This window comes from Ailuropoda melanoleuca, chromosome 10 (genome assembly GCF_002007445.2).
Source record: "Ailuropoda melanoleuca isolate Jingjing chromosome 10, ASM200744v2, whole genome shotgun sequence".
Taxonomy (NCBI): domain Eukaryota; kingdom Metazoa; phylum Chordata; class Mammalia; order Carnivora; family Ursidae; genus Ailuropoda; species Ailuropoda melanoleuca.
In genome coordinates, this window is record NC_048227.1 from 1,452,719 (window position 1) to 1,477,060 (window position 24,342).

A 24,342-nucleotide genomic window follows, 5' to 3' on the forward strand; every position below is an offset into this window, starting at 1 on the left:
GCGAAGCCAGGCCCGCCCCGTGAGAGGACGTGCTCCGCCAGCCCAGCAGGTGGCACCCAGAGCCCAGCTGGAGGCCTTGGGACTGGCCCGGCACAGATGCCCGCCCCACAGGGCTCACCGGGTCAGCGGTCCGTCACCGTGCCTCTTCGGTCGGGTCATTCGTTCACTCCTTCATCCAACACACACTCTCTGAGCAGCACCTCACCCACGTCCTCCTCTGGGCCCGGGGACACCGTCGTACTCAACATACCGTCCCTGCCCCAAGAAGCCTGCGGTGTGGCGTGAGAGCAGGAACACGCGAGAGCAGCCTCGCTGACCGGGTTGTATCAGAGCAGAAGCCCCAAGCAGGGAGATCAGGCCTCGCCGGGACAGATGCTGGAGCTCTGAGTGGGAGCGCCAACAGGAGTCGAGCTGGCTCCAGGCCACACGGGGCCTCGGCGCTGCTCAGGCCCCCACAGGCCCAGGGTAGAGTCCACAGGAGACGCTGTGCACTCCTACATCTCTGTCCACAACCTCTCACACCTCTCTCTGGCCTCATGGGCTCCCCACACACCACGTCCAAAGCAATTTCCCAGTCGCCCTCCATCGACACACAGAGGTCACACTATTCCTCGTGCTCTCACGAAACACCCCCCCCCACGCTTGTTCTCTCACCTGACGTCACTGTCCTGCACACCCGCACCAAGTCCAGCTCCTTCCGGGCCTTCTCTGGCCAACAGAGGAGATAACTCACACCGCCGTGCCCTCAACTACCCCAGAGATGCTTCTGCCCTGTTCCCTCACCAGACACAGGTCTGCCCGACACGGACAAAGCCTCCGTCCTTAGCGCTCGACGGCCCCGTGACGGTAATCACCACCCTCATCCTGATAGGTGAGGCAGAGGCTGATTCCCCTGTCCAAGGACACACAGCGACTCGGTGGCGGGCCAGCCTAAGCTAGAGCCAGGGACCTGCTGGAGTTCCAAGCACAGTGTGAACTCCACCCCGATGCACAGAGAACAGGTCCTCAGTCGTCATGAATCTTCTGCGGCGTCACCGGCCTTGCCGGCCCCAGGACAGCTTGAGAGCACCATAACTCACACAGACACAGGGTGACAAAGGTGACAAGTCCTGATCATACTCCAGACGGTCTGCGAGGATGGCCTAAGTGCTGTGGACAAACAGGAGGAAAAGAGCCACACGAAGAATTATGACCGCTACACGGATCCTCGGAGACGACAGAGAACCCATCAACCTGCCGGCTACTGGGAAGACGCACAGCCAAGGACACCACCTCTCAGGGATGGGGACGGGCGGCGTGAGCAAGGACCGCCCTCTCACCATTCATTCGCATCCCCTTCACCAAGCACCAGCCTCCTCCGAAGGCTCCCCGGGGCCCAGGCAACCCCGGTCACAGCCCCGACGCTCACCGCGGCGGCAAAAAAGACCCGCGGGCAGTCCACGGCCAGAGTGTGGCCCCAGGCGTGTCGGGGCTCCCTGGAGACCAGGGGCTCTTCTGAGGCAGCCCTCGCCCACAGGAGGCAAATGCGATGCTTCAAACCAACTGCAGCGATGGGGCAGCCGGAGCCCCGGAGACTCATCCGCCCGAAGCCGCGGGCCCCGCAGCAAGCGCGTGCAGAGTAGGGGCTGCGGGGCTGGTTCTCGAGGGCCGGGTGCAGACAGAGATGGGAAGACCCCCCATACCCGCATCAGTCACTGGCTCTTCCCCACTCCCCTACACGGCGGGTTCCACCTGAAGTCCTCAGCAAGGATGGCAGGCCAGCCCTGTGCCCCACGGAGGGCCCACGAGCCACGTCTCCACTGCTGCAGAGTACTGAGTGAGAAGCGGCCCCTCTGCAGCCATGTCAAGCACTTGGCAGGGGCGTGGGCTCCATCCTCGTACGCCACGCAGCGCCGAGACGGACACACTGGGATCCAAATCCAGCCGTCTCCCTGGGGGGCTCAGGGGTCCCTGCCACACAGGAGAGATGACAGCACCCACCTCGGGCTTTCGGGTGAGAGGCTGTGTATGAGGCACCGAGCGCAGAGACGCTCCCGCCGTCAACACCACCATCACCATGCGTACAGGTGAGGAACCCGAACCCCGGAGCCTGGCTCCACTCTGTCACCCACTCTCCAACGTGAGCCCTCGTTTCCTGCAAAGCACAGCAACCCCAGACAGCACGGCTTCACAAAGTCCTGCCTCATCTGCCGCTTCTCGCTCCAGACGCCCTCAGAGCGCATCAGAGCCTGACAGACGCCAGTGTGGCCAGGGTCTGGGCCACGAAGGAACGCAGCCTCCCGTCCACAGCCTGGCTCCAGAACCCGGCTGCGAGCAGTGTGCAGGATGCATACGGGGTGCTGGGCCCTGGAGAACACGCCATGCTCACTGAGGCCCAGCAAGGGCCGATGCGGCTAGTGGCAGTGTCGGGGGAGCCCTATGCGGAGCACAGGGATAGAGGACGCACCCAGACACTCCACCGTCACCGTGTCCCCAGCATGCATCCAGGGGTGGGAAGCGTTATCAGCCTCCAGCCTCCAAGAACGAAAACCGAACCCGTGGCGGCAATGACAACAGGCAATGGTCCGTGTGCTGTAATCGCGCAACTGTCTGAACGCGCTGCCAAACCCGCCGCAGCAGCAGTGGAGGGTGCCTGGAGCTGTCCGAGCACGCCCGTGAAAGGGGACGACGCAGGGAACCGAGCCTGAGGCTCCCAACACCCCAGTGAGGGAAAGGACGCCCCACTGCCGCCCCCGCGCAGCCAAGGAGAGCTGCGCCCGCCTCCTGGCCCCACAGCACAGAGGGTTCTCGGAGAGACACCTCCCATCGCCGGACTCTCCGGGGCGCTACTGAACACGGGGCACAGAATCCCATCTCGCTTCACCCTCAGAACAGCCCTCGTGATAGACACGAGCCCCACTCTGACACAAAAAAAATCAGAGCTCAGAACTCAGATAAATGTGCACAAAGCTAGCAAGGAAGTGCATCCCTACCCTCTGGAAGAACACACCTCCGCCCCCCTGCTACCTGGAAGGCTCTGGAAGGTTCCCGCCTCTGAAAGCCCCAGCCACTGCTGGCCTCGCAGCCTCCAGGCCGTGGGCACGAACATCAGGGAAAGTACAAATCCCGGCTAGGCTGACGGCAGTGCAGAACCAGGGGCACCAGCAGCGAGGTGTGGGGACACTCAGCTCTGCTCCAGAGGGCGGCTGGCCTACAGCTCAGAGGTCTGCCCTCCGCTCACCTTCCCCAAGCGAGGCTCAGCATAGAACCCTCTGGAGCACCAGATCCTTCCTGGAATGAGCTGGAGTGCCCGAGCGGAGGCCACCACGGAATGACCCGGCCAGGGACAGACCAAAAGAAATGCCTGGAGACCAAACCCAAGGGGCCTACTCTCCGGCCTGGGCGCCACGGCTTTGGGGAGCTGGCTCAGCTGCTGTGCGTGAGCAGAAACGCCCTCTGCGTGCCGGGGCCTGCCCGGACCCCCCGTGCTCACCTTCTAGCCAAGATGCCTCTTCCTACCTGCCTTCGATTTCTGCTTACCTGCCTGCAAAATGTGCAGGAACAAAGGCAGCTGTCGTGATCAGGACTCCCAGCCCTCCACACAGAAGGCCACAACTAACAGCCACGTCACTTTCCTGCCCACGGGACCAGCAGCTGCCCAGCAGCCGGCCAACGCGAAGGACACCAGACACACAAGTCCTCTCCGTGCTGGTCAGGAAGGGCTTAGCGTCACAGGGTCCCTGCCACCTCCTCAGGGGCCTATCCAGCCATCTGTCACACATGAGTGTGGCGGTGGCTGCCTAGCCTCCCTTCTCACCTAAGTGTTCCGGCCTCTCTGAGCTGGAACTCTCATCTGCAAGAGGGGGTGACAGCTAGGCTCCTCCCACGGGGCCACACCATGCTGTTAAGGCCAGCCGCCCTGGTGACGGTGTGCGGGCCGGCGCGACATCGACAGCACCCACCTCACCATCTGTGCAAGAGCTGCTGCACGGAGCCTGTTCTCGGGGTGCCAGAGACGCAGCCTCACTCTCAGAGGGGACCCAAGGGTCCTGAGAGGTGGACACGGTGCTGCTCCCAGAACAGAGATGGGAAGGTCGGCTCCACACTCACAGCTGGGAGCGAGCGGGCTGCCGGGGCCCTGCGGACGGAGCTGCTCTTGCCCCCGCCTCCCCGCACATGGGAACCAGCCAGCCTTCCTGCCACCTCACGGTTTGGCCTGAGAAAACCAAAGCCAAGTTTCCTTCCCTCTAACAGTTCATTCTGTTTCAAATGCAAAGTAAAGAGAAGAAGATCGTCTGGAAAAACGTAAAAGCTTTAATTTCAAATCACTTTTAATACCCGTTTCATCTGACAGTAGCTTTGAAAGCAAAAGGCAATCTTTATCGTTTGAGGTTTTTAAGCTAAATTGATGTGATTATGTCCAACATATCCAGATGCTTCTAAAAGCCAATTTTCAAAGTGACATCAACCCCCAAAATAAGAAATCTTTCCCTCTGGCTACTAACGAATCCTTAAGACACTGTGTCCACAGAAGGCTGAGGCTGGTTCCCCACAGACCCGCTTGCTCACGGAGGAGCCCGACCCCACTCAGCCATCCACCCTTCGAGAGAGAGCCCAGAGCAAAGAGGGCCGGCTGCAGCCTCAGGGCAAGCCCATCCTCCCAGGAGCTGCTCTGCGGCAGGCGTGTGACCCTGCCTGGGCCAATGAGGCTGGAGGGGGGTCTGCTAGCAGTGGGGTCCCAGGAAAGGCCTCCTTGTTCCAAAGAGGAGACCCAAGAAAGAGACCTCTCCTTCGGCCTGCGGACGTGTCGCCCAGAGCCTGCACAATCACCTACTCGGCACCGGAGAAAGGAGACAGACCATCCGGGAGAGCCCAGAGTCAGTCTAAGGGAGAAGCGCCTGGTCTCTGTCCCCCTTCCTGACAACTGGCTCCTAAGACCCCTGGGGTTTCTGAAGTGAAAGGGACACCTCATGACTCCTGACAAGCCCCTTTCAACCACAGTCCCATTTGAGCTCACAAGGGGACTGCAGGAGGGCCCAGAGCAAAACATCACATGCCTGGGGGGACGGGACCTCCAGGTCCACCCCCACCTGTGGGGGGCCGGGACCCAGGGTGGGGGCTGTGCCCCTCACCAACACCGAATGACTTAAGCATGCAAATTCCATGAAACCCCCCAAAGTAGGGCTCAGACAACTTATGAGTTGGGGAACACACCTAGGTGCTGGGAGCAGGGTTACACCCAGCGAGAACATGGAAGCTCTCGCTCCCGCCCCTCACCCCAGGCATCTCCTCCATCTGGCTGCTCTGACTGCAACCTTTGCAATAAACCAGTGATTGTACATAAAGCATTTTCCTGAATTCTGAGTCATTCTAGCAAATCCTCAAATGGGTGGGGGGTATGGAGGGAAATCCTGGATCTGTAGTCAGCCAGGACGAAAGCACAGGCAGCCCGAGGACCTGGGACTTGCGGCTGATCCGTGGAATGGGGGCAGCTCGTGGGACCAAGCCTTCTCCTATGGGGTCGTGTCAGGACGGAGCGTAACAACAGAGCACCTGCTGGCCTCACGGGGTTGGCAGGAAAGACCTAAAACTGAGCCTGCAAGAAGTCACACAGCTGTCAGCCTCCGGGCCTCCCACCAGGGAAGGGGACTCCTTCCTCACAGCGCAGCCCTGGGGGAGGTCTTCCCGTTACTCGTGGCCGAGGGCATCCCGACCTCTGTTCCTCTCCGGGGACCTTCCTGAGCACACAGGTCTACACGCACACAGACACCCACACCGCTGCCCCCTGGGCTCCGGGTTCCACATCATCAGGAGGTCACTCGGAGCCCACGTCACAGCAAAGACAGGGTTCCCCGATCCAGGCACACATCCTTCTCGTGGCCCCCAAGCACTAGGAAGGCAGGCGTGGCCTGGCACGTGGCAGGGATGACAACAACGTGCTGCCTCAGCAGAGTCATGCCACGGGGCACAACCGTGGGGCACCCTGCACCCTCCAGACCAACCCAGCTGTGCTCACTCAGGACGAGGCCAAGCAACAGTGAAGCAGAGCCGCTCCCGAGCCATGCCCAAAACGCGCGCATACGCACACACGCACACACACACACACACACACTCACGCACACGCACACACACTCACGCTAGGCTCCACCTTTCCAAAGCAGAGGCACCTTGCGCACCCCCGGGCCGTCAGGCCTACCTGCTGGTGATGGTGTTGTTCCTCTCCTGCAAGGCCAGTTCTCGCTGCTGCAGGTCAACAATGAACCTGGAAAGGTCTTCCGGGGTCCTGTGGGATCAAGAACACACGTCAGCATCAGTCACTCCCTGGAGGGACCTCATTCTGTGCACAGATGGCCGCCAAGGCCCCACCAGCAGCTGATGAGTCACAGGCCTGGGACCGGGCTCATCCCACGCACCATTCTGGGCCAGTGCGGCCCTGTGCACACACCGCGACCCGGGTTCAAACTGCAGCCCGGCCCTGGCTACATAGTATCAGGTAGATTATTTTTACTTGACACAATTTTATTTCAGCTGTACGAACAGGTCGACAGCTAGCCGCCAGTGCCACCCTGCAGAGAAGGGGAGGTGAGGTGGAGGGGGGCTCCGCACGGGTCACGTGCCCACCTCCCTGGAACCAGCAACAGGAAGAGCAGCCACAGACGCCCCCACGGACGGCACTCTGTTGTGTTCACGCTACTCCGCACTGCCCATCTTACCGCGCGTCCAGAGCATCCCTGCTGCCACTGTCACCACTCACAAAGGAGCAGAAACCCCAGGTATCAAAAGCATCTCACGATGCACTCCTCTCTGAGCAGAGCGGCATCTCCGTCCGACCCCTCAGACCCAGACTCTGGAACCGGCAGAACACGCACCAACTACACCCGCAACCGACTACAAGGACACCCGGCGCAGTGGGAACAGTCCCCACACAGCACACGGCACGCAAGCCGAGGGGCTCCCTGGCCTGCAGATGGCAGCTGAGCTCGAGGCCTAAGGACCAAGCACGGGGCCACACGGGGCCACGTGTAGGAGGCGTCACAGCCTCCTCCATCACTGAAGGAATCACGGGGGCTGTGACCAAAGCTACACCCTCAAGACATGCCCTCTGTGGAATGAGAGTCTGTCACAAAGCCACGGGAGCGGCTCCGAAGGCCCTTTTCCTGGCCTCCAACGGCACCGCAGCACCCGGCCCCCAGGAGCGCTCCGCCTCCCACAACCTTGCCTCTGGACACGGACAGATCTCTGTGTTAGCTCACCCTGAGCTCACAATGCTCTTCCTCATGAGGTCTCAGGGCGATCAGCACCCCTGGAAGAAGGAACCTCCCATCACGGCCCCAGGCCACCCCCCATCCCACCTGCCCCACTCTGCATTCACCACGGGGTCTTTCGGTGTCTGCCGTCGCTAGAACAGGAGTTCCCAGCATCTGTGACCCGTCGGCAGTCCATCTGAAGCCCCACGCGCCCCGACTGCTCATAAACCTGGGCCTCTAGGGTCCACGCCCTTCCTGCAGGTGCTCCCCTGCTCTCCCCATCACAGACACCCCTCCCAGCCACCTGAGAAAGAGCCGCTCACTGGGCCTACTGGAACCACTGGGTACAGGGAGACGGGGAGATTTCTCCCCGAGTTCCTCCGCAGACCCGATGATCATCTGTAAGGACCCTGTGCGAGACTGAAATCCAGCAAGGGGAGGGCTTGAGCCAGCCTTGCATGCCAGGTCCCATTCTTCTTGGAGCTTCCTCAAGTTTTCCAATCTTGGGGAGCATAAAAATAAACCTTTTCAAGCCAAGAGGCATTTTTTCTGAAACGTTCTAGAGATATTCAAGTTGTTGCTGTTTCTCTGTGTTATTCAGTCACAGGGGTAGGCAAACGGTTACTAAATCCATGGCACAAGTTTAATGAGAACAAATTAACAAGACAGCGTGCACACCCACGTCTGCAGAGCCCCCTACCCCAGCCCTCGCTCCGTGGGGGAGGCAGGAGGGTGCTGCACCTTCCAACCCAGCCACACCTGCTCAGGCCTGAGTGGCGAAAAGGGCCCTCAGAGAGGACCTATCAGCAGACGGCCACCAAGTCTCCAGGGGTTCTCGGTGACCGAGGCGGCAGCTCTCATGGAGGGGAGGTCGCCTGCAGTTCCCTCCAAGTAGAAGCCTTCCAGAAACCTGGAGGCCAGTTGGCAGAGACAGGTGCACGTGACTCCAATTTAGAGACAAGCTTCGTGCCCTGAGGTCCAAATTAGCCCCCAAAACCTAGGACTTAGATACAGTGGACAGCCAGACTCACTTTCGCCCAGGTTCTGCAATCTCCTCTGAAAGTGAAGATAATTTGAAATGAAACAATTGCATAATGAGGGAAAAACTGGAACGGTTCAAATCAGGAGAAAAGTAAACTTAATACGCACTCTGAAATACTCCATCCCACTGACGGTGACCCGCATCCCCTGGGACCCCACGCAGGCCAGCGCACACGAGGCCGCCCCGCACATGCACATACGTCCGTGCCCAGGACACAGGGTCTCTGCTGCGTCAGCTCAAGGCACACACAGGCCATCAGACGCCCTGGTACTGCGGGACTTCTGGACAGCCATCAAGGGGCCTGGCTCCACATTCGAATGAACCGAGCAGCAAACCGACTTTCCCGCCCCTCCCCCAGAGAGAACACCAGCCACACAAACACGGCCCACTTGCCCGAGGAGCGGGATGTCCACAGTCTAGGTCACCTGAGTTGTGCTGCCCCTCCCAGAGCGGGCCGAGAGGGCGGGTCGTCCCCTCAAAAACCACAGCACACAGCCACGCAGATCTGACCGGCCTGCCTGCAGCAGACCCTCCAGTCGGCAGGTCCTTAGCCACGGTCCCAGCCCCCCAATCCCAGGTGCCAGCATTCAGATGAAATACCCCCTCCTCTCGGAGCAGGGACGTGGGCTGCAGGGCCTGCCTCCCCCATGCGCATGGCACGACGCCCACACCCGCCCCTCCTACAGCGGCCGGCAGCTGCCGGAGGGCACATCACCGCCGCACAGCCTTTCCCTCGGCGGCCTGCGGAGCCCCCCACCTGTGGCTCGGAGTCCGGCTGCATCAAGACTCGGGGCCCCTGTCCGGTCACTCCTGCCAGCACTACGGCTCCGCTTCCCCCTAACAACCCAAAGCACAGAAAACTAGCGGGCAACACACACGAATCTCCCATCCGCCAGCTCATGCTCCCCTCAGAGACGGAGAAAAGGTGGGACATCGTTCAAGGAAAGAGACGGAGAGGGTTCAGTCGCCATCCAGACAACTGGAAGCTGACTGGCCGGCTCGACAGGGCTCCTCTAGCTTTCTTTCCAAAACTCGAAGACCCACGCATACTGCAGCGCGAACACCCGACGACCCTCGCGCACTCACCACACGGGCACAGGAGACAAAACGGTTGTAAATCATTTTGTAAGCTACACAAGCCAACCCACATAACACCACGGGGGAAATGAGGACAAGACACAGGTGACAGTGATGTGTGACGTCTCACTGTATATAAATGAGAAATTCAAGGTCCAACTCGAAATAAGCAATCAGTGCGTTAAACTGCATGGGATTCTGCACACCCTCAGTTCTGCAGGGCTGATCAAAAAGAAAACACGTTCTGTTGGGGGACTGACGTGTATGAGGCTTTAGTTAGAACCAGAATGTTCTATGTGACAAAAAGGAGAGACAGAGAGGTGGGTGATGCAGTGTGTGGACACTCTAAAGCCAGAAGGAGCACCTGGGTGGCTCAGTCAGTTAAGGGCCCAACTATTGATGTTGGCTCAGGTCATGATCTCAGGGTCCTGGGACCGAGCCCCGCGCCGGGCTCCCTGCTCTTCAGGGAGTCTGCTTCTCCCTCTCCCTCTCTCTCTGCTCTTCCCCCGCTCATGTGTGCACACTCTCTCTCACTCACTCAAATAAAATTTTCAAAAAAAAAAAAAAAAAAGAAAAGGAAGCAACCACGTGTGGCTAATATGTGCAAATGTGTGTTCGAGCTCTGCTTTCAACTCTTGGACACATACCCAGAAGCAGAACGGCTCGACCATCCCACCCTCGATGTTCTGAGGAACAGCCACACTGGTCTCCGCAGCGATACCACAGTCATTCATGTTCACCGAAGCTCAATAATAGAAAGTGAGTAGGTTCTCACAGCCCAACGTGGGTACTATCTACCCCTGAGCCCTGAGGCTGGGCAGAAGAGGCGGGCAGCTGGGGGCCACAGCAGCACAAGGCACAGGAGAACACGTGGCGCACTCAGAGGACAGGGCAATGGGACCCGTGCAGTTCCGCAGGCAGTGGCACCATTATGGGGCAGGGTCGTCTGGGAACAGGAAGAGCGGCCCATGTCATCGGCAGTCACTCCAGTACACCCACCATCACCTCACGGTCCATGGAATCGAAACACCTGCAGGTGGGCCCAGGATCCACAAACAAATTCCCTGGTGTTTCTTAGGCACAACTCACTGGTCTTAGGCATGAACCACTGGTCATTTGCAGAAAAAGCGGGGCAATCTAAGCAGGAAAATAATCCTACAGACACTGCAGGGCAAGTCAACAAACAAGTTATGCCATCAAGAAAACCACCCACTGTACACTTGACAAAGGAAAACATTCTTGGAGGTTCTCTGTCAATTTGACGGGCAAGTATTAGACTTCAGAATTTGGTCCAAATCTAAAAGAATCCCAGAAGACAAGGCCATGAGCTCCCATAACCCTTGCTTTGTGCCAGGGGCGCACATGCACGGAGCGGACAGGCTGTGTGCCCGCATCACACAACCGGCGGCAGGTTCTTGGGCCTCAGGCTGCTTTCGTCCCACGGGGCACACACAGGATGCCACGAGAACAGGAAGGGGAGGGGAGGGGAGCAGTGTTTTGAAATGCTAACACATGTGGGTCTTCTGACCACAAAAGTACGCACACTGAGGAAAGCAAAAGCAGAAAGCTGGACTGGCTAGACTAACAACGTGCCCGTGTGGACAGCAGGGAGACACGGGTGAGAAGCAGCCAGACTCCCATCACAGCAGCAGAGCCCTGCTACTGTTCACCTTCCAAAGTTTCTATCATCCATTGTGAGAACATCTGTCAAGTTTTCCTTAAACCGTGCTTTTGAGCTGTGGAACCTGGGGCCACAGCGCCTGGGGCTGACCCGATGAGACCACACACCTGGCGAGGCAGTTCAAGAGTGGCTAGTGGGCCAAGCCCAAGGGCACACCGCCCTCCCAGCCTGGCGGCCACAGGAAAACCACCATGGGACCCCGGCACCCACGCTCTCACACTGGCGTCCCAGCTGTTCACAAAGGCTGGGCTGGGCGTGGGAAGCCACTCAGGCCTCCCTGGCTTCGTAGCAGGTCAGGGCCGCCGGGCTGGCTCTGCACATCGCATGGGGGCCCGAGAGACGGCCCGCCGTTCCAGGGGCCCAGGCCCCTCTATCCTGTGACCGGACAGATGGCGGTACAGGAGGCAGACGCGTGCGTGTGTGCACAGTGTCATATGTCACGTATGTGTGCATTTCCCATTCACACTCTCCAACTTAGGTAGGTCTGGGGACTGAGCACAGAGGACAGAAGACGAGGGCCCTAGAAGGCAGGGTCGGGATGCCTGGTGTGTCTCAGGGAAAGGGGGGTACAGGCGGCACTGCGGGGGTGCAGGTGACACGCATCGGGCGAGGAGGAGGCCTGTAGGATGGGGACGCGGATAACTGCTGTGGGACCCCCTGGCCTGCAGGCAGCAGCCCAGCCCTTCCTCCAGAAGCACCCCCTCCTCCACCCAAAAGGCCAGGTGAGGCCGGCAGGTGCTCAGGGAAAGCGCTCAAGGACAGCGTCCCCAAAACTCCACCAACAACTTCACAAACACAGGCTCAAAGAAAATACGCTGACACAGGCGTATATTTACAGAGCATGCTCTGAAATGATTCACCCCAAATGGGGGTTAGGGGCACTTCCAGGTCAGGGCCAAGACCAGTGGCGGCAATCAAAGAGATCTTGAACTTTTAATAAGAAACTGTGTTACATGTCGGAGAACAAATAAAAACTAGAGACACCCCCCACTCAGTGTGCTAACAACACGCAAAGAGCCGCAGGAAACGCCCAGCTGAAGAGGAGAAGCGGGAGGCTGACGGAAGATGGGGCTTGCCCACGTGTGCTCAACGCAGCGTGAGCCAGGGCAGGGGCCACGGGAGAAGGACGTCTGGAAGAGGCAGCGGGGCAGGAGACACAGCGGGAGAAGCCCTGGGATCCAGGGATCTGAGAGCCATACCCACAGTGCCCGCCACCTGTCGTGAGCGCCCAGCAGGAACACGGGCCGCTCCCAGGGAGCCGGGCCATCAGGAGGGTCACGGAACAGCCGCAGGCTTCAGCTGCATCAGCTCAGAGACCAGAGGCCGAAGCACCTCCGACCGGCAGGGCGCATTTACTCTCCAGAAACCTCCTGGCCTGTTGTGTCGCCAGAGACATTTACCAAGGGTGCTCTGGGGTCTAGCTCAGCGTGCTCCACGAGCAGGACTCAGGCCAGGCAGCCCAGAAACAGCACAGGAGCGCTCAGACAGGAAGATCAGTCCGTCCCCAGACCTCCACTTCCCACTCGACAAGGTGGAAGGCCTTCAGAGGGCCTCAGGAGCCTCGGCTGGGAGGTGACAGGAGAGTGACAGTTCCCACAGCAGCCCAAGCTGTGACAGCTGCTGAAAACGCTGGCTTCAGCTGCGAAGCCTTTTAACTCTGACTGGTGGGTTTCAAGGAGGAAAATGTCTCTTTGTTTGATCTGCAGCTGAATTTTGACTCCAACTCAGCTGCGCGCGGCCCAGCGGGGGCCTGGGGGAGTCAGTCACCCCGCGGGGTGACACTTGAGGAAAGGCAGCCCAGCCCAGCAGCAGCTATTCTGAGGTTCGTGCTAGCAGGTGCCAGGGCCCCTGTCGAAGCCCCAAGTGCCAGTTTCATGAGATCCAGGACTCCAATTTCTAAGAGGAAGCTCCGGCTCGCCTCCAGGGAGCCATTCTCCCCAAGAACAAAGGCCACAGGGCCCAGGCTCCTGGGAGTGGCTTCGGCCGGGCAGGGGGCCTTACAACAAGAAGACAAATGCCCTGCAGAAAGTATGCAGAACCAGGACTAGAAAACGCTGCACAGCAAAACTTGGCTTAAACCCTGATGGAGTACAGACGTTCACAACTACAAAGCCACAGGGGCAACGGGATGTCCCATTAAATCAGGTTTTTCTTGATAACAGGGCACAGCTATGGGGGGAGATGGGGCTGGGGTCAGGAGGGAACATGTCACCAAGCGCTGAGTTAAGACAAAACGTGGTATGTGTCCCAGGATGAGGAGAGCAGATACTGTTTTTCTCAAGAAAAGGATAAATTCCCTATGACCTGGACGTGGACCAGGTTCTGACCGGGTCCCCTCCGTGGCTGTTCCTGCCGCATCCGGCCCTGGGGCTATGGAGCTAGAGATCAGATACTCCAGAGAAAGTGACCACTGATGGTCCCGAGGCCACAGGCACCCACGAAGGTCACCTGTCCCTCTCCCCATGTGACATGTTGGCCACAGCAACTGCCCACCCTGGATAGAGGCCATCCATACATCTTCTAAAGCTGCCTGTTTTCTCACATAAACAGAGAACAAGTGGCTCTTTCCCCACAGAGAGCAGCAGGCCAGTTAAGAGATGGAGTCTCTGCACGCACCCAAAGGCCCACAGGCCAGCACATGACCCAGCAGACCCCCATCACACTCTGACAAACTACTGCCCGTCAGCAACCCTCCCTTAGGCCCCCTCTGCCCACGGGGAACACCCTAGAGGGGTCTGCATGTCCCGTCCCCCTGCTCAGCGGAGCCTCAGCCCCCCTCCTCACTGTCCTCTGCCAGGAGCCTCTCTGCAGTCCAGCCCACCCATGCTCTCCCACCCCTCCAGGCAGCAGCTGCCTGCGAACCTCCACACTGACACCCTGCCGTCCTCTGTCCTCCCAGGACAGCCTGCTCCTTTCCAGCTCCCTCGCTGGCTTGCCTCTTCCTGCTGGATGCCTCTCGGCACCCCCCCTCCCGCCCTTAACTCGCCTCATCTTCCCCACCCCCTCGCCCCAGGCCGGAGTTGCCCAGCTGCCTCCTGGGCAGCTTCTGAGTGGATAGCAACTTCCTGCTCCTCCTATCCCGTCCCTCTCTGGTTTCTCCACCCTGCCAGCCGCCACAACAAGCCCCGTGGTCCCGGGGGCCTTCTTCCAGGCCACTTCCACTTGGCCGGTGCAGCATCAGCACAAATCCAGACACAGCCGCTCGTCCCAGGGGCCTCGTGGCCCGTGCCCTGCATCTCATACTTGCCTCCAAGCATCAACTCGAAAGCCAGCAACCATAGCGAGCACTTTAAAATTTAAGCGAGGTCCTGTGCCTCATGTCCAACTGTGCAGCGCATTCCCTCCACAACGCCAGGGTGACACCAAAGTTGCCACCAGAGCTTACAAAGCTGGCACGGCCCAGCCTCCCACGTGCCCACTCCAGGGCCTCTGCACGTCCCACTTCCAGCAGCCTCCTCCCCCAGGTGTCTGCACAGCATACCCCTCATCAGCTCTCTCAGGTCTCTGCTCAAATGTCTCCTTTGGGCCCGCCCCCACCACCCTGTTCAAATCTGCAACCTTGGCCCCAGACTTCTGTCCCCTTGCCCCACACCCGCTCTTTCAGAGAGCACATCAGCATCCAAGATGCCATAGGTTTTACCCACTTACCTACTTGTTCTGCTTCAACTAGAACGCAAGCTCCAAGCGAGAAAGACACTGTTGGCTATTTTGTTTTGTTTCTTATGCTGGCCATGAACCTCAAACAGCACTGGGCGCAGGGCAGTAGGCTTGCAATAAATATTAGTTGAATGAATGATAAACCACATTATCTTTGCAGAACAATAACTAAGGAACGAAACTGTATCCAACCAGAGCTGGAATTCAGACCACAGGATAAGAAGTTTAGAATTACTCGTTAAATAAATCACAGCCTAGCCCTACAGTGGAATCTGTTTTAAAAGGAAAAGAAGAATCTTTTTATATGTTAATGTGGGAAGGTCTGGAAAACACTCTGCTAGAGAAAAAAACGAGAAGGCAAGCGCTAGGCCACCTTTGTATGAAAGAAACAGGACATACACACATACACAAGTATGGCTGAGCTGGTTGACAGATGGGTAAGAAATGTCTAGGAGGACAAATAAGACAAAAACAGTGGCTTCCCATAGGACAGAACGAAAACTGGGAAATATCATACTATTCAGTAAACAATCGTAAAGCTTAGCACTGTAAACTTATGTTGGGAATTAGATCTATCCTCTGAGAAGTTAACCTACCGAAGTCCGGTCACGGCTGTTCATAACGGAAAATCGCGGGCTGTCCATCAACTGTGTTCGGCTACATGTACCAGGAAGACTGACCTGCGTGCCAAGCATGACAGACAGATACCAGCAGAAGGCTTCCCACGTAAAACCACCGGGACCGGTCACTGACCTCACACATGGGTGTCGCAATGCAATAACTGGTACAAAGGCACAAGCCCCCCAGCAGGCTGCAGACTTCTTCAAACGTGGGTCTCCTGAGTTCCACCGTACACTTCTTACAGACACCGGCAACCATCACCCACCATCTCGGCTTTGTTTCCTAAGCACGGACGCCTGCAACCTTGCTAGGCCTTCCGACCTGTCCCGCCAATTTCTCCACCAGTCGCTGCATTCGGCTGCCATGTACTAGCAGTTCTCCTGTGAGGCTTTCCAAAGCGTTCAACGGTGTTTTCATGGAAACACGGCTTCCCTCACACATTTGTACGTCATCAGCCCCCATGATACTGAACGAAGGAATCAGTCATGCGGGCTCCAGCAGAGACAGGAGCATCTCGGGCCCAGCAAGCGCCCGCATGGTCCAGGTTCGCAAAGGCCGGCAAGTTCCAGAAGGATGGCCACAAAGCACAGGGGCAGCAGTGTGGGCAACAGCAGGACTCCTTCCAGGCTTCAAAGGGACTGCTGTTCTTCACGATTTGAGGGTGGAGACACAAGGGACCACCCGTGTTCCTTAAAGACGTGCTTTTCCACGTATAAAACATTTCAAATGTTTACAAAATAAAGACGAGCCAGTGTCCCGAGCCCCTGCTGCGTTTCAGAGATGGACAGGAGCGAGGCAAGTTCATTGAAGGACAGAATCAGAGTCCATACAGCCGCCCTGCGGGGGTGGCAGGAAGGGAAGAATGAGGGGGGGACGTCAAGAAGGGCCAGGACCCACCATAACAAGCCGTGGCCTGCCGGCGGCACACGTGCCCACGGGTCCCTCCACAGGAACGAGCCTGGGGCTGGAATCCCAGGAGCTGCAGTCCGACCTCCCCTCTGTGAGGCCTGCGGCAGGAGACAAGGTCAGGGAGGTCAGGCCTGTAGGGGTTGAGAGGCCCCTCCTTAAGGGACTTCGGCACGAACACAGACTCCCCTGCGTGGAGACCGTCCACGGGACAGCCGCAAGGACAGCAAACTCCTGGCCAGAGTCAGCAGCAGCCACCCGACCACACCAGGCGAGGCACCAGATGCTGCCGTCCACCTGCCAGCAACCAGCCTAACCGCTTCACGGAAATGAGTGACACGCGTCCCCAGACACATGCAAACAAAATGAAGAAATTTCAAACCTACAGTTGCTGCCTTCAAATTCCTTCCCCCAGCTCAGGCAGGATTAAAAGGACTTCAAAGCAGCCTGGGTCCCAATTAAGCCAATGTGACCACCCCAGGGATGCTAGAATATTCCTCTACTAACAAGAGGCGCTCTTTGAACTGTCGGAGCTAAAAAAAGCTCTCAGAACGTTTCAAACAAACGCCACAATTTTCTCTCCCTATTCCCTCAGTCTCTGGAAAACTTGATCTTCTGAACACTTTAAACATTCAGAAAGGTGGCTACACAGCGGCCCCAAAGACCACTTTCGCCAGGAGCTCGAACAGGGACAGCAAGCGGGGGGGCTCAGGCATAGCTGGACACGGGAGGGCACATCCATCCCATACGTGAGCACTGTAGGCGGTCTCGCGGGCTGGGACGATGGCTGTTGTCTTGCACACCCGAGCAGTGTGCTTCGTGGGGCGCTCCCCCCGACATCAGGAAGGCCGGATGTGGTGGGAGGCCGGGCTGGCAGCAGGGGAGCAATCGCAGCTCACGTGGCCAGGTGTGCTGCCACAGGCAGGCAGAAGGTGAACACGGAAGGGACAGGAGGCATGTGAGCCGAAGGGGATATCACACACATCTCCCCCCGGCCCAGTCCACACACACCATGACTCAGACATGCTAGGCCGCCGCTTCTATCTACTCCTGGCCGTGACCCCGCCCCCCCATTCAAGAATTACAAAACCCGAACAACAAATTCAGCTCCCCATCCCACCCCAGCCCTCCCAGCGTGCCGGCAAGGATTTCTTTCAGCAGAGAGGCGGTGGATAGCAAAGCAAAGAAGGGGGAGTTAAAGACCAGGTCGGCTGCCTTGCAGGCGACAATCAAAGGCAACACAGGAACAAAGGACACTCCAAAACCAGAGCCCGCACCGGGAAGACGCTCTCTGAGCCTGCCGAGCAACACAGGAGAGAAGGTCTCGGAACTGTGGAGAAGCAGCAGGCCTGCTGGTGGCCCAGGCTCAGGCAGTGGTCCCAGGAGGGACCTCAGATGGCTGTGCGACCCCAGGCAGGTTACTATACCTTTCTGAACATGGGTCTACCCATCCTCAGGTGAGGAAGGGACTTGGAGAACAGGACCTGTCCTGATCTAGGATTCTGTTTCCAAAAACAAAAGTGGCCTAAGGATCTGCTCACTGTGATGACAGGAACAAGGTGGAGAACAAGCCCAGTGAGGGCGTGTGGCCCCACGGCCGAGCTCGGGACCCTGGGTTTTACCCTCAGTGTGGTCACAAGCCACCGGGGACCAGAGCAGGAGAAGCGGACAGTTCCACGTGTCCATTTGTGTTAAAGAGAGATGGGTACCGGAAGTTTATCCTGCTGTTCGTAACAAGAACCAGAAATGACCCAAATCCCCCAAGGGCAGGGAAATGCCTGCAGCACCACACAGGGCGGCTGGGCAGCCATCAATCGGGTGCTGCAGAGGGAGGGCTCTCAGCAAGCTGCACGAGGATATGGGACACAAAGGGAAGGCTGTAGGCCACGCACGTGGGACCACCCAGTCTGTATATGGACACTGGAAATCTAGGGAGATGAACAGGACTCCCTCGAGAGTGGTTACCTCCCAGTGCTGGGATGGTGAGGAACTGGTTTCTATCTACACGCATTTCACTGCTTTGTAAAGGACGTTACTGGTGACACACAATTAAGAACAAAGCTCTACGGCCACCTTGTTCTACCTTATTGTCAAGAAAAACACATATTTATGGACATGAATTGTTATTTGTCTGGAAAAAATGTCATCTCCTTACTCACAGCACTAAGAACACACAGACGTTCCCACGGCAGGCACCCACCTGTGTTCACGGTAGCCCAGCACGGGCTGGGCACCACAACCCGCAACAGGACAGACCTCCACGGCACAAGAACACGGAACAAGCAGCAGCTGGTATGGGAGCCATACTGGGGAGCAGGTGAGAGTTTGGGGTGCACACAGGCTCGCAGAAGTCTCCGTGAGAAGACAGGTTTCAGACAAAGCCTAAGCGATAAACTAGCGTCCTCCCAGAGAAGAGGGTGTGGGGCTCTGTCACTCGGGCCACGACTCCCTGACCTCATGGGATCCAGCTGCCGCCAAGAGCAGCTCATTCCAGCCATAGGGAGAGGCCACGGAGGGAAACCGGGGCCAGCTTCATGGGCGTCACAAAGGCGTCACTGGGTAAACAAAGCCAGCCTGGATGTCCTGTCCCCAAGCAGCATCTGAGGGACTGCAGCCACCAGGTGCCATGACCACCTACAGAACCCTGCAGGGGCAGTCACTGGCGCCCGGGGCAGCCCAGGAAGGGCCACAGAGGCAGAGAAGGCTCAGAGGCAACGCCCAGGGCCAAGGGGCACCTGTCGGGTGAGCTTGGTTGCAAGAGCACCAGGCAGAGTTAGTGCTCAGAGCTTCACGGAGAGAGAGCCCTTGGGAGGCTGCAGCAAAGAAGGCTCTAGAAAAGGCCAAAGTGGGCACTGATGAGGTTTTAACCACGTGACAGCGGTGCTGGAGCGACCAGGGAAGTGCTCTAGAGACGGACGGCGAGTAGGGAGGCAGCAACGGACGACAACAACCAGGGGTCCAGGCTGGGTGCAGAGCAGACAGGGTGTCATTCCCAAAGGTGGGGAGTGGGGAATGGGGCCAGGTGCTTGGGGCGGAGAGGCAGAAACGCAGGCGGCAGGCGGGCTGCCCCAGGGCAGTCCACTCGCGACAATCCCAAGGCCTCGGCTGGAACAGACATCTGGCCGTCACAGGCAGGACCGAACGCTGTGTAGGAAGGGCCCAGTTTTCCGGGCTGCTGCAGCTGGAGGCTGGAGCCGAGGGCCGGCCCAATCCCAACATGAAGCTGAGGGGCGGCGGTGGCACACAGCACCGAACTGGCCCTCCTAGGTCACCACCCCACCGTACAGGTCCCAGCATGGTGACAGAGGCCAAACGGTCGCCTGAGGCCACAGCCGCAGGACGCAGCCCCAGGACTGGCTGCAAGGCCTGTCTGCGTCCAGCAAAGCCAGAACCACACACCCACAAACGTACCACAGCGTCGCGCCCGGAGCAGCAGCTGGTGGCAGGTGTGGTCCACGTGGGGCCACAGAAACCACAGCAGAGCAGCGGGGCCAGGGGCCCACTGCTGAGGAGTGACTCAGCCCTCCCGCCTCCCCCGGTGTCCCCGCCAATAACAGGTCCACGGAAGAGGCCACAAACGGGAGTCCCCAAGACACTAGTAGAGGCCACATGTGTGACGAACAGGGCATGTGACCAGGAACCTTCAGCAGGCAGGTTCCTGAGGCAGCACCCCATACAAACCAGTCTTTGTCAAACCAAAAAAAAGAAGTTTCTGCAAGGGACCGCGTCCTGTGACCATAAGTGGCCCTCCATCAGAAGGTAAGGCCAAAGCGATTCTTTCAAGAGGACACAAACACCACCCCCCCGGCCTCCCGCCTCCCCCGCACAGACACTGGCTAGGCCAGGGTCCCAGGACGCTCCGAGGTTGGAAATCCCAGCACTCCGGCACTCGCCACATCACAGGACCACGGATCGCACAGAAGCAAAGCGGCACCAATCGTGTGGATGCCTCCCACGCCGCCGGCAGAAAAGGCGGGCGATGTCACTGACGGCCCTTCCCAGATGGGACAGCAGAGTCTGCACACGGACGCATCAGGAGCTCGGAGTAGGTCCTACCGCCTGACTGAGGAGGCTTCTCTCAGCACATCCTAGGCCCTGAAGCAGGGAACAGATGCGGAGGTGCCAGCTCCCGCCACCTTCTTCCAGGACAGTCCCAGACGCCAGTCAGCCCGCCAGCCACGCGGGGTGACAACGATGGATAGGTGCCTGCAGGAAGACGCATTGTGGGCCCTGGGCTCTGTCCCTCGAATGCCTACAGGCCCCCAAATGAGGACATGGCTGCGTCCCATATCCTGAGCAAGGAACCCACACACACCCGGCGATCCCAGGGGCGGATTCTCGGGCATGACAGCATTTCCCCTTGCTGTCCCAACACCCCGGTCCTGCACCTGGCTTCACATCCTGCTCGCCTGCCCACCTGCCCGCCGGCTCATCCTCAGGGGAACCTCTTCTCCCGTTTCTAATGCTTACAGCAGTTATACAAAGTGTAAATAGTCACACTCGAAGATTTGCTATGAAAATCCTCAAACCTTTGCCCCTTCCACTCTGTCTCCTGCAGCAAACACTCGGAATTATGTGAGCCAGTATATTCCCCAGGCAACATGCTTATATTGCTACCTCACTGGGTTTCTCCCATCTGGGGCATGACCTACGACTTCCCGTGATGGACCCTGACGATCCAGCCTGCACACGCATCTGGCATGCACTCCCTCCCTCCCAGGACACCAGCAATGACTCCCAGGTCCCGCCTCATCGACAGTCAGTAGTGAACCCCAGACAACAGGTCAACGTCGTTCACACCACAGCCATGTAGGACACCGCGCCCTGCCCATTTCCCATCTGCTTTGTGTTTTCCCTCACTTGCTCAGTGCTCAGGGCACTTATGTCTAATCTCATCCTAGGCTCTCTGAACCCACATCCCCTTCCCAGGCGTCCAGAGGCAGACGGCAGCGCATCAACCCCTGTGGGAAGCACCTCTCCCAGACCCTCCTCCCTGTGCAGCCTTCTTCACACCTCCGGCTCCCCCCAGCTCCAGCCACCAGTGTCCCTGGGCCCCACACCCAAATCCTCACTTTCTCCTTGTCTTCTAATAGAACACATCCTCCAGCAGCTTTCTGGAAAGGGATGTGACAGGATACGGTTTTGGAAACTCTGAAAATCCCAAAATACCTTTCGTCTGCCCCCACACTGGAGTGTCAGTTTGAGTGGGAATAGAATTCCAGGAGGAAAACTATTTTCCTGCCAAGTCCAGAACGCATGCACGCTGCCAGATTCCAATGTCACTGTTGGGAGCCCAAAGCCATTCTGAGCCCCGATCTGTAGGTAATGTACTTCCATCCCACAGAAGGCCGGCGGGATGGCCTCTCAGTCCGAACTCTCAAGCGATGGCGCAGCAGCACCCCCGGGGCCGGCCACCGCTCTAACCACCCCTTGCATCCGAATATGGTCCACAAGCCCCAGCCCTCAGTATGTTCTTCTAGCTGGCTCTTGTGCCTTTGTTCTTCCTGGGACATTTCCTCAACTTTTCCAAGCCTTGGAGTGACTCTTTTTCACTCCCACGGTTCTGATTCCCCACAGCTGCTCCTGTTCACTGCGTGGTCTTCCCACAGAGCCTTTCCTTCTTGCGGGTTAAAGTGTCCACTCTACTTGGAGGACGTCTGCGAGAAGCCTTCTCTTTGCACGGTCTGCATTTCCTCCCAGTTGCTCCGACCCAGGAGCTATTCTGGTCTCCGTCTTTCGGGCTGGAGCCTCTGCTCAGATGCCGTGTGCATTGGGAGAGGGGCTGGGATACACGGGCTCCAGGGCCTTCCTGCCTCGGAACCAGGGGGCACCAAGGCTAGCGCCCTGGACCCCACTCTCTGGGAGGCACCCCACCCCCAAAAATAGGCCCTGGCTGGGCATCCACACATCGACGCCTTCCGTGTGCCACACTGAGGGCGGGCAGCTAACCCCACTGCCCTGAGGTGGAGGATGGGGGCTCTGCTGGCCTCAAAAGATGACTTCCAAGGACCCTCCCCCTCTGTGTCGGTCACTGCCGCTCCAGGCATGTGACATGCAGCTGCCGTACATCCCAGAAATGCAGGGGCATACATCCAGCGGGCTTGGCTCCCACCGCTGCCCGGCTGGCACTCTGTTCTTCCTCAGGTGGGCTGCGTCCAGCGACAGCTCTGCAACACTCGTCCCGCCTCCCGATGCAGCGCCATCACTTCCTTCCACCTCGTCCCCACTCTCGGGAGCTCTGCCTTTCACACGGTCTTTGCTGTGACAGCATCGGCCTCGGAAGGGGACAAGAAGATAGCGTCCATCTACCTCCTTGCACAGTCGCCGCTCTCCACACCCCAGCCCGTGCAGCTGCCAGTCACTCAGCCACGAGCCTCGGGCTGGTGCAATGGCGGCCCAGGCAAGGCGCGACCGGAGCCCAGAGCCCGGGGGTGCTGCCTGTGAGGAGCTGGGCCAACGGTGGTTGTCAGCCCTGGCTGTGCCCACAGTCACCTGGAAGGCTGGGTCTGCATGCAGAGTAAACCCAAAGAAGGGAAAACAGAGGAAATAGAAGAAAATACCATGAAATCAACAGAGTCAAAACTAGTTATTTAAAAGGCTGATCTAAAGATACTGAGGAGACAAAAGAGAAAGAAGGCACAAATAACCAACATCGAGAAGGAAGGACAAGCATCGTCAGCACAGGTCCTGCACACTCTGTGAACACTGGCCCAGAATTCGACCCTCCAGCCCCATCCGTGCGGTCACAAAGCCCAAGATTTCCTCCTCTTCGCGGCTGAGGAACGTTCTGCTGTATCATCCGTCTGTCGGCGGGCACAGTCCAGCTACTGTAAACACCCAGAGTGGGGTCACAGAGTCTTAAACACAGAGAACTGGGGGCTGCCACTGCGGAGGTGGGTGGGGGCACTGCGCCTGGTGTCGGGCCGTGACCGGAACTGCTCAGGAGCCACAGCGGCGCCTCTTCCCCGCGAGGCCAGCACCTTCCAGGCCGCAGCTCCCAGACGTGACTGCAGAGTTTCTCAAAACTAAAGATGGCGGGGCTCCATTCCAGACTTGCGGACTGTCTTCGTTGGGTGGTCTCTGGTACATTCCCAGAAACTTCTGTCACCGAAAGGAGGTTCTCTCTCTGTAACCATCATGCTCACCCATTTCAATGAGTCAGATGCTAAAACCCACTGACTTCTTCGAAAACAGGATTAATCACTATCCTGACAGAGATCTCGTCTCATTTTTGAACACTGCCTTTTCATCTCTGCCACGGAAACAATCCAAGGTCTCCTCCGAGGCACTATTCTTACTTACAATAACCTCATCCGATGTTTCCAGCGAAAACAACCAGTAGTGACTTAGCCAGGGTCATGAAGGCTCTGTCCTCTGTGGACAGTTCTGTCCTGCCCTGAGGCCTGCCTGAGCTCTCGCTGCAGCCCAGACCAGAGCTCACATCTCCCACAGAGGAGGACGGTCTCGGGCTCACAGAGAAGGAGCGAGCCAGGCATCTTCACTCCCAGCCCCTCCGCACACAGACACAGGGTACAGGCCATGAGGTGACATCTTCTGACACATCAGTAAACGGAGTCAGGATTTCCTCATTTTCACTCAAGAGCAGATGATTCCAGACTTCAGCTAACCCAAAATGTCACAGGGTAATAACTACTTACACAGAATAAACTAAAGAGGGATGCTTCATCGAGGTTATCTGTGGATGTTGGCTGAAAGCTGTGCTTTCTTGGTACTTAGGGAAGGTACTGCCTTTGTAAGTAGAAAGACCTAAAACAACTTAGTGAACTTGGCTCTGACAAGAAATGAAATTTGCAAATGCTATCTGACCCCCACTGCCCTCCCAGATTCAGGAATTGTGAGTCTTCTTACTTCTCCCAGCAGTACGAGCATTTGTGCGGTTCTACAAGAACATCTCTGCTTGTCTAAGAGCAGAGAACCGCACGGGCAGACAACCAGCGCCCTGCCCAGAGCGTCTCTATCTGGCGACAGCGATTAGACAGCAGAAGGTGGCAAACCGCTGGTCAGGGTCAGAGGATGACTGTACTTCGACAGGCAATGCCAATAAGCCCCAGGAACACAGCCCAGTCCCTGGCTTACAGGTCGTAAGGCCACTCCCAAGAATGCCAGGAAAC

At 58.1% G+C, this 24,342-nt stretch overlaps 1 protein-coding gene across 3 annotated transcripts in view; it reads right to left on the reverse strand.

Annotated features, from left to right (window-relative positions):
- Positions 1-24,342, reverse strand: part of MAD1L1 (mitotic arrest deficient 1 like 1) — a 336,658-nt gene that overhangs the window by 269,121 nt on the left and 43,195 nt on the right. For all 3 annotated transcript variants that reach the window (XM_034669697.1, XM_034669696.1, XM_034669698.1), the window contains one exon: positions 6,176-6,262. In XM_034669697.1, the coding sequence (XP_034525588.1) occupies positions 6,176-6,262 (87 nt within the window). The remainder of the gene's footprint in view (positions 1-6,175; positions 6,263-24,342) is intronic.